This window comes from Bidens hawaiensis, unplaced genomic scaffold (assembly GCF_021521415.1).
Source record: "Bidens hawaiensis isolate Kalapana, Puna unplaced genomic scaffold, B.hawaiensis_p1.1 tig00011078_1, whole genome shotgun sequence".
Taxonomy (NCBI): Eukaryota; Viridiplantae; Streptophyta; class Magnoliopsida; order Asterales; family Asteraceae; genus Bidens; species Bidens hawaiensis.
Window position 1 is genome coordinate 414,459 of NW_027491855.1, and position 12,573 is coordinate 427,031.

At 35.4% G+C, this 12,573-nt stretch overlaps 1 protein-coding gene and 1 pseudogene across 2 annotated transcripts; one reads left to right on the forward strand and one right to left on the reverse strand.

The window, feature by feature from the left end:
- Positions 1-410: 410 nt before the first annotated feature.
- Positions 411-7,477, reverse strand: LOC143537079 (PH, RCC1 and FYVE domains-containing protein 1-like; annotated as a pseudogene). The gene is made up of 8 exons (XR_013135981.1): positions 7,352-7,477; positions 6,416-6,502; positions 6,194-6,283; positions 5,726-5,805; positions 5,395-5,589; positions 2,118-4,250; positions 1,365-1,511; positions 411-1,285 (listed from the first exon to the last, which is right to left on the reverse strand). The product of XR_013135981.1 is annotated as a PH, RCC1 and FYVE domains-containing protein 1-like (transcript).
- Positions 7,478-8,948: 1,471 nt separating this feature from the next.
- On the forward strand, positions 8,949-11,638 carry LOC143537047 (uncharacterized). The gene is made up of 8 exons (XM_077030907.1): positions 8,949-9,092; positions 9,319-9,413; positions 10,295-10,365; positions 10,468-10,556; positions 10,862-10,970; positions 11,077-11,090; positions 11,202-11,303; positions 11,427-11,638. Exons 1-8 carry the CDS (start codon positions 9,030-9,032, stop codon positions 11,583-11,585), a joined length of 702 nt encoding a protein of 233 aa, XP_076887022.1. The 5' UTR covers positions 8,949-9,029; the 3' UTR covers positions 11,586-11,638.
- The last annotated feature ends 935 nt before the right edge of the window (positions 11,639-12,573 follow it).

Consider the following 12,573-nt stretch of genomic DNA (forward strand, 5'->3'; position numbering starts at 1 on the left):
CATTTTTGGCCTTTAGGTTTGTCAAATGTAATCCATTTAATCAAATGGATCATGTTCCAGCGGTTGTAGTGGCATTGTCTAATTGAACAGCTCAGGTTCTCGTTTATTTGTTTTAACTCTTTTAATCAAACAAGTCAACCAATTAAATTAAGAGTAAAACAGTAGTCTATAAGTCAATCTGCCAATCTGTTTAACCTATTTATTAAAGCATCTCTAAAACCCGAAGATTATTGTTGTTTAGCTATCTGATAGCTAGTTGTGTTCAGGTATTAGGTGAGTCTATAAAGGGGATAACATCTTGTGGTGTTGTTCCCTATGGATGTTTTGGAATCAACATTTTCAATATTGAGCAACATGCATATATCAGATGAACATACCATACAAAATCGAAAATGAGAACACATTTTTATAGAATGAAAAACCAGTGGATATTAGATGATAGCAAAATCAGCAAGATTTTAAGATATATGACAACTATGAATATACAGGGACAGCAGCTTTCTAGAAAACCTAGTATCAATTTACATATTCATCAACTCAACAACCTTAAAACTATGAAACAACAGACACTAAACGGAAGGCAAAATCATAACCGAGTCTCTTGCTATAGGAAACCTCGCGATGATGAGAATATGTGGCACACCAGAAAATCCAAATCAGTACAGTCTTTACTTTGCAGAAACATAACAGTAGAGTATAACCAGGAAAAATCATTTACATACTATGTGTCACGTGCCAAGTCATCACTTGATACGCCTACGCTTGACTTATCAACCGAACGCACATTGTAGCGCTGATAAACTCGGGCCCGATTCTCGGACCACCACTGCTCTGCTTGTTTCTCACTGAATCTCTTTCGACTGTATTCAATTTTAACTTGTTAGTAAAAATTGTAGCCGTAATTAAGCCATTTACACTTGAGGAAATGGAAAGCTATAACAAATTAATATTTAATAGCGTCCCTAAAGCGGACCCGTTTAAGATCTATAATACCTCCAGGCAAAGATGTGAGTGTGATATAAACACCAGGTTCATCTTGCTCAACCCATTCATCTTCACCATCTTTGCTTCTGTTGCCATTTCTTGTTGACCCGTTTGATACTAACGGGGTGTTTGAACCACTTAAATCAGCTTCTTTATATGATGCCTTTTGACCATTAGGCTGGTCAACAGAAGCATTTAATAAGACATCAGTGGAAGAAACACTGGAGCCGAAAGAAGTGAAGGAAGGTGATTTGATGTCACGTGTGGTCCCCACTGGAAGCCTTTCTGCTATATCTTTCAGCTTTTTTAACATATGAAAAGTCAAAAGTCACATTTTAAAGAATAAAACACTTAAAAGGGTTTAACAAGATGCATCTTACTTGTGCTGTAAGTGATTTTATCACTTCTTTTGCTGCCTTGCATTTTGAGTTTTCTTCACCTGCAACTGTCACCGCCTCCTTCAGTTGTTTAGACGTTTGCTCCAACTCAATTTCTTGAAGTTTGACTTTACGGGTAAGATTTTCAACCTGAAATAAGACAATAATGAATACAACATTAGACTTTGAACATATAACACATAGAGAAAATTGCACAAATGGTCCCTGTGGTTTGACCATGTTACAAGTTTGGACCCCAAATTCTAAAAATTGCAAACTTAGTCCAAATATTTGTTAGAGGGTTAGATGTTTAGTCCCTACCGTTAATCGCAGTTAGGTTTTTACTGGAAAAGTGATGCCATGTGAGTGTAATTGTGTCTTTTCTAGTTGTGAGTGAAATTGTGTCTTTTCAAGTTTGGAACCCTAATAAACTACTCTTTTAAACTTCATAACTCCTAATGTCAACTTCATCACCTTCAATTATGCATTGAACTTTTGATTTTGCACTGATCGAAGGTGATAAAGTCAATGTAAGGAGTTCAAGAGGTATTTTATAGAGTTCCAAAGTTTAAAAGACAAATACCTTCACATGAATAACACATGAAAACATTTTTCCATTAAAAACTAACTGGGATACCCTCTCACAAATGTTTAGACTAAGTTTGCAATTTTCAAAATCTGAGGATCAAACTTGCAATATGGTCAAACCCCAGGGACCATTTGTGATTTTTCTCTAAAACATACTAACAAATATACCTGTGCTCTTAGTGTGCTAACTTCTTGACTGAGGCTATCATTAGTCCTTTTAGCATCATCCACCATGATCTTAGGTGACGACAGTCCCGCCAAAGTTGGTGTCGGAGTGGTGGACCGAGGCAGCGGGCTGGGCCGTCTAGATACAGGCGACGTGGCCCGAGAAACAATTCGCGAGCCTGGGACTGAAGCCGAGAAAAACTTTTTAGAAGAACCGAAAACCGGATTAAAAGATTTGGATATACCAAGACCACCCCATTGAGAACTTCCGGAAGGAGTCGGTGACACACGGCCGCTATTAAATTCTAGCTTCTTGTTTCTTCTAGAAGAATAATTTTCCATCGGTCTTAACGATTCCATTAAAGCTAATCTAGCAAGACGAGGGCGAGATCGTAATTCCACATTGTCATTTTTTTCATTTTGCTCTAAACTTTGATTTAAGCTTCCTCTTCTACTCACAGAAGACTGTGATTGTGCATCAGTTTCAATAGCTTTTTTTAACTTGTTTCCACAATTATCACAAACGCGATACGGTTTGTTTGGATTCGGTGCCATAGATGCCCTCAGTGACTTCTTGCTACTACATGAATGACAAAAAACAAGCCCGCAATTGTAACAATTATGGCGTTTTCGCTTGAAATTAAACGGTAAGCGGCACCCGGAACACATAGACTGATCGATACCTGACACCCATTTATGAAGACATATAGCAGCAGTAAAATTAGTCCCACAAGCAATACCTTTAACTTGTTTATCTTTTAACGCTTCAACAAAAGTCGGATAACTTCTATCATCTACATCTCCATGACCTTACCGCCCGTTAGCTCCTTTTCCCCAACTATAAACTTCTGTTTTTGAAGTTAAAACCACAACATGATGAGCCCCACATGCGATTTCCTCTACAAAGGTGTTTGAAAGCTTACCTTCAACACGAAATGGGACTTTAACGTCAGCTTTTGGGTTTCCAAGTTGACCATAAACCGGACTTCCCATCGTATACACCTGACCCATAGTTGTAAGTGCTATAGTCATACTATGCCCACATGCCACCTGGCAAAAATTTGGATCCACAAGTGCAGCAACGCAAGTAGGTACTAATTTAGTTTCTTTATTACCGTGTCCTAATCGACCCTTGTCACCATCTCCCCATGTAAATAATTTTCCCGAACTACAATTACTAGAACTCGAATTACCGACCATAACTTCTACAACTGCAGCTGTATGCCACACGCCGCATGCAGCCCGAACAGTTCGAAGTCCTTTTAATGACTCGACTTCTTTCGGTACCAACACACTTTCCTGATCACCGTGACCTAAAACACCAAAAGTTCCATCACCAAAAGTGAAAAGTTGACCGGCTGATGTCACGACAGCTGTATGCCATGGCCCACATGTGATTGAAGAAACGTGGATCCCTTCTAATGGACCGTTTACTCGCTTTGGAACCCAGTGACTGACTTCATTCCCGTGTCCTAAAATACCAAAATGCCCTTCGCCCCATGTGTAGAGTTCGCCTGATAAGGTAACCGCGCACGTGTGATACTCGCCACATGCGATAAGCTCAATGTTTGTATTGGAAAGCGAATCGATTAACTTTGGATGTAAAACATCCGACTCGATACCGTGTCCTACCCTACCACTGTGTTCTTCACCCCATGAGAATATTTCTCCTTGTTTTGTAACTAATGCTGCGTGTCTTCCACCGCAAGCAACGTTTTGGACATCGAGGACTACTGCAGATTCTAGGGCTTTAGGTAACAAAGAATCAATTTTAACATCAAAGCAACTGTTTGTTTTGTGGGGTCCACCACCTAGGACTCCATCACCTGTGGACTCGCCCCAAATGAAGACGTCACCTAATGCATCCCCATCATCGTGACCCGAGCCTTGACTTGATGAGCTGACAGCACTTGATAAGCTTACTCTGAAGGTGTCTACTCCTATGCCTCTTAAGTGGCTGTGCATGCTGTCGGACCCGCCAGATGAGACTGAATGGGTCGACCCGTTTGTGGACATGACTGGAAAGAAACCCTTAGGGGGAAGTTTGTATAAAGTCTCGTCTGGTGATGATTTTTCTAGACCGTATTTTGGTGGGCTACCGTATGGAGTGTAAAGGCTGAGATGATCAATGGTGTCCTAAAAATGCAATATGATTTGACGTTTAGCCATAATATGTCAAAGTGTGTGTGTGTGTGTGTGTACATCCCTACCTCAAATCTGAAGGTCGTAGCTTGAATCCATTCACATTTTAAAAGGAAAAACATAAGCTCACACTAAATTTGGCAACTCGCCAACTTAATCGACCAAATCGTTTTGACACACCAAAAGTTCCAATTTTGACCCAGTGCCCATTTACTTATCAACGGGTCAACTTAGATTAACTATCCCTCTAACGAGAGTCGCACGGGTAAAAATAAGCTTGTAAACGAACCAAGCGTCAGTGAACTGTTCATGAACCGTCAAGCGGAAATCCGTTTTCTTTATTTGATAAACGAACGACCATGAGCACATGTCTTGTTCGTCCATTTATGTTCGCTGAACGTTGTTTGTGTTCATTCACTTAAATTTGTTTATGTTCGTTCATTAATGTTCATCTATGTCCGTTCGTTAATATATTCATTTAATTTTTTTTGGGTCCGTTACAGTTTACTTAGTTTTAATAACTATTTAGGCCTTACAAACTGTTCTGCACATCTATTTTTAATCGGTTTTAGCTCATATATGTTGGCTCATCTATGTTTCGTTATGTTCATTCGTTTACTTTTGTGAATCGCTCATTATACTGTTAGCAAACAAAATGAAACAAGCATTAACACATTCATTATCTTAGCAAACGAACACGAACAATAAAACCCCATTCGTTTAATTGTTCATATTCGATTGCTTGTTCGGTTAAAGCTGAACGAACGAGCACAAAGATGCTCAGTTCATGTCAGTTCGGTACATTTACAAGCCTAGGTAAAATAAAAAGAAATGCCTTGACAAGAAATGGGTCAAAAGGGTGGAACAGGTATAAAGTCACTGAAAACAGTATTTTTTATGCTTCAAACCTCCTAGATAATTTATAAAGAAAACCGCATTATTAGTGGTATGTCATGATATAAGTTTTTAATCTTATTTTGACACACAGACTATTTATAAAAAAAATAATTAAAAACCAAAGTTTTAGACAGTATGTGTTCGGGTCAAATGACCAGTGACCCATTTCGACATGTATCAAATCCAACCCACCCGACCCATCATTTTTCCACATGTAATCACAGCAGATAAGAATCTTTACCTTATGTGAGCTATTGGCACTACCAAATGGAGAATGTAAAGGGGAGCTTCTTTGTGTGTATGTTCTGGGACTATTAGCTTCAGATGGGATTTCATCGCTTCTTGATTCTGTTCTCCAATCTCTCTGATGACCACGTGATATTAGTGCTTTAAGGCCACTAAACCATACCTCAGCTTCATCTTTATCCTTACAGATCTAGGTAACAAAATGAATTCAAGAATATAAATGCAAATTCTCCAAACTTGTAGCTAATTGGCAGATTAAAGGCCAGCAATAGCACAATCTGTATAAAAATTAATGGCATAAATGCATAATGAACTGGAAGCCCTACCAAATCCAGAGACCTGTCATTGTATATTAGGGAAAAAATTGATACTCCTTCTCAGGCCGTGGATACCGTTGAAAGATTGGCTACAAAACAAAGTAATATCATAGTAAATATTCATAACATAGTAAATACTAAATAATAAAACTATCTCAGAGATAAAACATTCACATCATAATGTCATAAATAGAGTTGAAGCAGCCATACACTAAAACAGCATCAAGGTCAAGCACAAGCATACACACATATATATATTTACTAAAATGGAAAAGGTGATTTAGAAACGGCTAACTATCCTAATACTTACTAACTTAATGCAAATTTTACTTTGAAGTCACTTAAGTGTCACTGTTAACCAAATTTGATAAGTAATTTGGATGCCACTTTTTCCTTCTTGAACAGAGTAGATTTACAGTCTTCCCTTTAAATTAGCATAATAACCTTTCAAGAAAGTCTGCAAACTAAATAACTTACAGTTCTCTGTCCCGATACAATTCTGGTAACATGACTCAGTCTTAACTGCTTTTCTTCTTTCCCTGAAAACCATATGAGAATAGACTCATCCTGTAATAACAGAGAAGAACCAGCATCCGTTAAAAACAAAAATGAGGATCAAACTTATAGTTAACAAAGATGAAACAAATTACATGAAAGTATAACAAACATATAATCACAAAAGATAAAGGTCAAACTTACATTAGCCAATCTGAAGGGACAAAACTTAGGCTTCCCCCTTCTTCCATACTTGAGAAGATAAGCCCCCTTTTTAAGAGCAGTAATGGCCTGTGTATAGATATAAACAAAGACATAAGTTCAACAAATTCATCACACATTCTTCAAGAATGATTTTAAGGCATGCTTCTAAACATCTACCAGAATGGATTCAAGGAATATGATATAACCTAAATAGAATTACAGAAGTGCCATTACTTGTTAGTGATGCATAGGGCTGTAAACAAACCAAACTTTTGGAAGGAAGTTCGTTTATGTTCGTTCATTTACAAAATGAACAAGGAAGTTCATTCGATTAACTAAATGAACGAAGACAAACAGAGGCCATATTTGTTCAACTATGTCCATGAGCATTCGATAATGTGTTTGTTTACGTCCTTTTATGTTCGTTAATGTTTTTTCGTTTGTTTATTTTTTTTCATTAAAGGTTTTTAATATCTTTCTAGTGATTTTTCTAATCTTATCACATAGATTTAAGCAAAATTATTAACTATAAAAACAGAAATATATACGAGCATTATGTTAAAAAGAACACCAACACAAACTTGGTAGCTGGACCGAACCATTGACTTTAGCCATTCTCATGAACCGTTGATGAACAAGTTCATTTCCTTAATAAACGAACACGAACAAGCAATTTCGTTCAGTTAGGTGTTGTTCATGAATAAAAGCTTAGCTGGCAAACATGAACAAGGCCGGCTCGGCTCATTTACAGCCCTAGATGCAAGGAGAGAAGCTAATAACAATATATTAATAGTAAGTGACAGTCCTGATCAATAAATTAGGTTATAAACAAAAACTATCAAGTACCTAATCTAATGTTTCAGGTATTAATATTAATATTAATAATAGATATGAAATAAATTAGGTCGTATAATTCGAAAACAATAACCGAATCACCTGCTCAATGTCCCGTTCAACTTGCACGCCGGTTCTACTCACATCTGAACTCATCCTTGGTGTGCAACAACAACAGCAATCTCAAGCATTCAGACTCACGTGCCAGCATCCACCGCAACGATTAACCTCATTTTACTTCTGAATTGCGCAAATCCTCGTCCATCAAATCAATCAGTGTAATCCACGTAGTAGTGCATTGAGCTGATGAATTAACAGACGGAATCGGAGGACCGAAATTGTATTGATGTTGAGATGGAATCTGGTAGCTTGAAAAGTGTGGGTGATTTGGAGGTCAGATCAGCATGGAATATAAGAGAACAGTTGATTGGTGATCTGTTTGTTAAGCAGGAAGGAAGGAGTGAGTTTAGACCGCAGGAAGAAAGAGAAAGCATACTTTTTTACTTACTAATAATAATCGGCTTCATAATTCAGCTTAAGAGTGCATCATAATTTAAACGAACATGGTTCGTACAAGTAAAATGTGTTGGTATAACTTATCACATGATCCGGTATGACCGATTTCGATTCCTGATTTTTACTTTTTTTATAGTTTGAAAAAAAAGTAGTGTGTGTGTGGTTAGAATGCACAATTTTTTTTTAGAACGGGTTTATTTTAGGTATGTCATTTTTAAATTGAATCTATTTATTATTCTACTAGCTTTTTAACCCGTGTATTATACGAGTTTTGTTAAATGATAAAGATAAATACAGTCTGTTATTTCATTTGTTATTCTCAAAATACTTGTGAATTAATTTAATGTAGACTTAATGGAAAAAACAAACATGGTTAACGAAAATTACTAAATTAGCATGATTTTGGAAACACCAGGTGTTGATTTGCAAGAAATTTAAAAAAAAAAAACATACTAAAGTTGTGTAGTTGGTCAAACCTTATGTATGAAAATGACACTTGATTCAATAATGAATATAATCCACACTATGTTATAACCCATTTGACAAAATTGTTTTGACCCATGACCTATGAGTAGCTAGAATGAATGAGATGAAAGATTAGGAATTAGATGAAATATGGGCTTGACACCTAAGCTTTAACATTTTCTTTTATTAGTATTGTAAGATAAGTTATATTTAATTTACTTAATCGTTATAAACTTCATATATTGCTAATATTACAAATCCAAATCAATGTTGGAATTTTGTTTTAAATTAGTTATTTTGCCATCCAATTTTTAAACTTGATCAAGCCAATAAACTGATAAAATAATTGGTAAAAGGGGTCGAACCTATGAAAGGAAGAGAGTGTCAGCACATAGTCGATTTAATTTAATTAGGTGTACATATCTAGCCTGCTAAGCTAGTTCTATACGCAGAAGGTATCAACGTACAATTGATTTAATTTGGCGGCATTCCTAATTGTAAGAGCTGACTTAACATTCGATAGACCAGAATTTTTATTTTTTTAAAACTATATATAATTTTTATTTTTTTAAAATATGTATTCTTAATATTTAAACTAAATTACTCAACTATTTAAAACCTAAATTTTTGTTCCTAAAAAAATTATAATTTTTAGAGACGCCTGACAATTGAAAAAATATATGGAATGAAGAAAGTATGAGGTAGAAAAGGACAAAAACTAAAAGTCAAAGGATGAGATTGAAATTTTGTCAAAACCGGGGCGACTAAAGGATTGGATACAGAAAGAAGATTGACGATAATGGCGACCATGAAGATAACGATGAATGCTCCTCCAACGTATCTCCGATACACGGCCTGCAATGTAACTTTCTTCAAACCCTAAATGTATTCTGCTTCCGTTTCAGTAGATTTCTGATATTATAATAATACCTTTTTCTAGTAAAATAATCCATTAATGAATATAATAACCTTTGATTGTGCATACTGAACGATTAGCTAAATTAGGTCACATTTCGCCTGTTTGAGCTGTTAAATTTCTTCAGCTGTAATGTGTTTTGACTTTTGAGTGTTGACTATGTTTTCTACAGCATGCTACTGTTAATAGCAAACATGTACGGGTTCCACTATTGCATAATTTAGCAGCTATCAATCTATTCTCTGCAAGTCAAAGTCTAGATGGAAGGTAAAGTGATACTATCTGTTAAACTCCGGATCATTCTTATTTCACTGATTACAAGTTATTTAGCTGTTATACTTAGGGCTGTGTAATGTTCGGTGGGATGTTCGTTTGTTTATGTTCGTTAGTTTAATAAATTAACAAACATGAACAAGGAATTTTGTTAGATTTAACTAAATGAATAAACAAGAACAGGGGGAGGCCATGTTCGTTCGATTGCGTTCGTTTACGTTCGTGATTGTCTGTTTATGTTTGTTTGTCTATGTTTGTTCATTAAATTTTGTAATACTTTTAAGCAAAATTATTAACTATAAAACATAAATATATGTGAGTAATATGTGATTAGTTTGTATGTAAATTAACATATGAATATGAATGTTAAAAAGAACAGCAACAAAAACTTGGTAGTCGGACCAAACCGTTGACACTGACCATTATTGGTTAGCCAAATCGAATAAACATTGTTTGAGCTCATGAACAAGTTCATTTCCTTAATGAACGAAGTAACGAACAAGGAATTCCATTCAGTTAGGTGTTCGTGATAGTTCGCTTGTCCGATAAAAGCTTAATATTCAAGCATGAACAAGGCCTTGTTCAATTTGTTATGTTATGTGTCAGTTTTAACAATTTGATATTGAATAAGTCATTTTTGGTCATATTTTATCTCAAACGTGTCAGATTATGAATTTAGCTAAAAGGGGGGAAAAGCCAGTTAAAAGTTTCTTAAAGTGTTTCATAAGCACATATAACCTCCAAAATAGCTTTATTTAGAAACACTTCAAGTTTTAATGTCATAATACTGTGTTATTACCATATTTAACCCATTGATCATTCTAAAATGCGGATCCCATGACTTGTGTCATCTTTTATACTTTTGAGTTATACAGGATATTGAAGTCCAACAACTCTCATAACAGTCTCAACTCCTTTGTTAGACCACTGCTAGCTGCTGAACCAGGTCAACCTGTCCTTTGACCAAACTTTCTGTACATCATGTACTTATTACCTACCCATTTTATGCAAATTACATTTCAGTCTTTGTTTTTGTAATGCATTGCAGGTGTAGCAGCTTCTATATCAGATGAAAATTTGGTTACAGTAAAAAGTGCAAATGTACTTGTGGAGTCGCAAGATGATGATAAGATGCAAGTGAGCTCAGAAGCATCAATCATTGTTCCAACTTATTATACCTCACTTATAAGAAAATACATACACTATTTAGTTTTAGGTTCAAGCCTATAAGTCCAATTTGAAATAATATCAGGCTTTTTGTCACGATTACAAACAAACACCACTTATTATATCATTTTAACAAAGAGAAAACTGAAACGAGTAGAAAGCAATTTTGTAGTTGAAAAGTAGTACTAAGATCAAGATATGGTAGAATAAGGGATTATTGTTTGTATTTGAATTTTGTTTCAGTTTATTGTGACATTTACTATGATTGCCGGCAGGTAAAAGTGGAATTACCGGGAAAGGAAACACAAATAGTATTTGATAAAGTTTTAACAAATTTGGCCCGTACAGCACCACCTGTTCCAGGTTTTCGCAGACAAAAAGGAGGTAATGTGTAATTTGACTGAAATAAGTCAATTATCTTAGCTTGCTAATCATATTTTTCTAACTTTTACTATTTTGTTCTTTTTTGCATGTGGATGGTGACTTTCAGGGAAAACATCAAAGGTGACAGACACATCACATGATCTTTATACTTTCTTAATTTGATGAGTCAAAAAAGAAAAGAAAAAGAAAATTGTTGTCATTCGGTGAAGATTAATTGAGAAAATGTTGCAGGTCCCTAAAAGCTTTCTGTTGTCAATTATTGGCGAAGATCGTGTTACCAAATTCGTGATTCAGGAAATTGTTAGCTCCACAATGGCTGATTATGTGAAACAGGCAAGTTAACACTAGTGCTTTATTTGTCCTAGAGGTTGGGTCAACAAAAGTCAAAACCGAAGTCAAACCCGGTTAACGGAAAAAAGAACTAAATGTTTCCCTCCTTAATTACTTATTTTGCAGAACAATATTCCTGTAAAGGACAACAGAGTCAATACTATTCAGTCTATAGAAGAGCTACAGTCATCATTTTCACCTGGGAATGATTTTTGGTTCAATGCAACACTTGAGCTTGAAAAGCCAGATAGTCAAACAACTAGCTCAGACTTAACTGAAGCATGAAAAAATGATAAAAATATTTAACATTGTTTATATCTTTTGATTTGAGCCATGATACCATTTTCTGTGACTCTGGGCATATAGTCATGTAAATCACTTGCAAGTTGTAATTCATATTCTTTTCATGTTTACACAATGTTCAATATTGTGTTCGAATTGAACCTTGAACTTTTTCATCAGAAATAAAGACAACTTTGTTAACATGCTATAAACCATGACATCTTGTGATTTTTGTATGCTTCTATATTAACACAAATTAAATAGACATACCTAGACTCCAAAAATTCAACAACAATAGATTTAAACAACGTTTGTGTATCCCCATCTGTATATACTGGCTTACATGTGTCAATTCGTAGTAGAGTGTGACCTGTACCGGCATGCATGTATCTATTCATGGTAGAGATCACCTGCACGTGGATGAAAAGGTGTCTTTAAAGGACTTACCCTGCATCAAATGAAAGTGTTAACATGGAAATTATGGGGCTACATTAGTGTTTGTAAAGATAGTACAGGTCAAATATGGTAAATTTTATGTGCGAGCCTATTACAACCGTAATAAGTCTGATCAATAGTGTCAATTAGTAAAGTAGAGGGACTGAAATGTAATAGTTGTATAATTGTACATGGTGATGTTCGTTAAAAATAGATTGGCCTAACATAACAAGCGGTTAGGTTGGATTTGGATTAATTTCTTCTCTCTAGTTTTCTTCTTTCAATTCTAAAACTAACAATGGTATCGCGGTGGGTACCATTGTTAAATACTTATATAGTGGTCAACGTCAGTGCAACCATTAGAAGATGATGGTACATTGATCGGCGGTATGGGATATAAAATTGTTGTACGAGTACGTTTAATATAGTTATTTTAGTTGTGTATGTATGAAACTATGAATGTGTAGATGGGCATATATAAAATTCACTCATGAAATTAAACGGTTCATACATCTATCAAAACAATTTAAAGGAGATCTAAAGTTGTAACTTTTTT

Excerpts from the sequence above, each read along its gene's own strand:
- LOC143537047 (XM_077030907.1), top strand. The coding sequence starts at position 9,030 with ATGGCGACCATGAAGATAACGATGAATGCTCCTCCAACGTATCTCCGA. Across the intron at positions 10,557-10,861 it reads AAGATGATGATAAGATGCAA|GTAAAAGTGGAATTACCGGG; the intron begins GTGAGCTCAGAA and ends GATTGCCGGCAG. Across the intron at positions 11,304-11,426 it reads TGGCTGATTATGTGAAACAG|AACAATATTCCTGTAAAGGA; the intron begins GCAAGTTAACAC and ends CTTATTTTGCAG.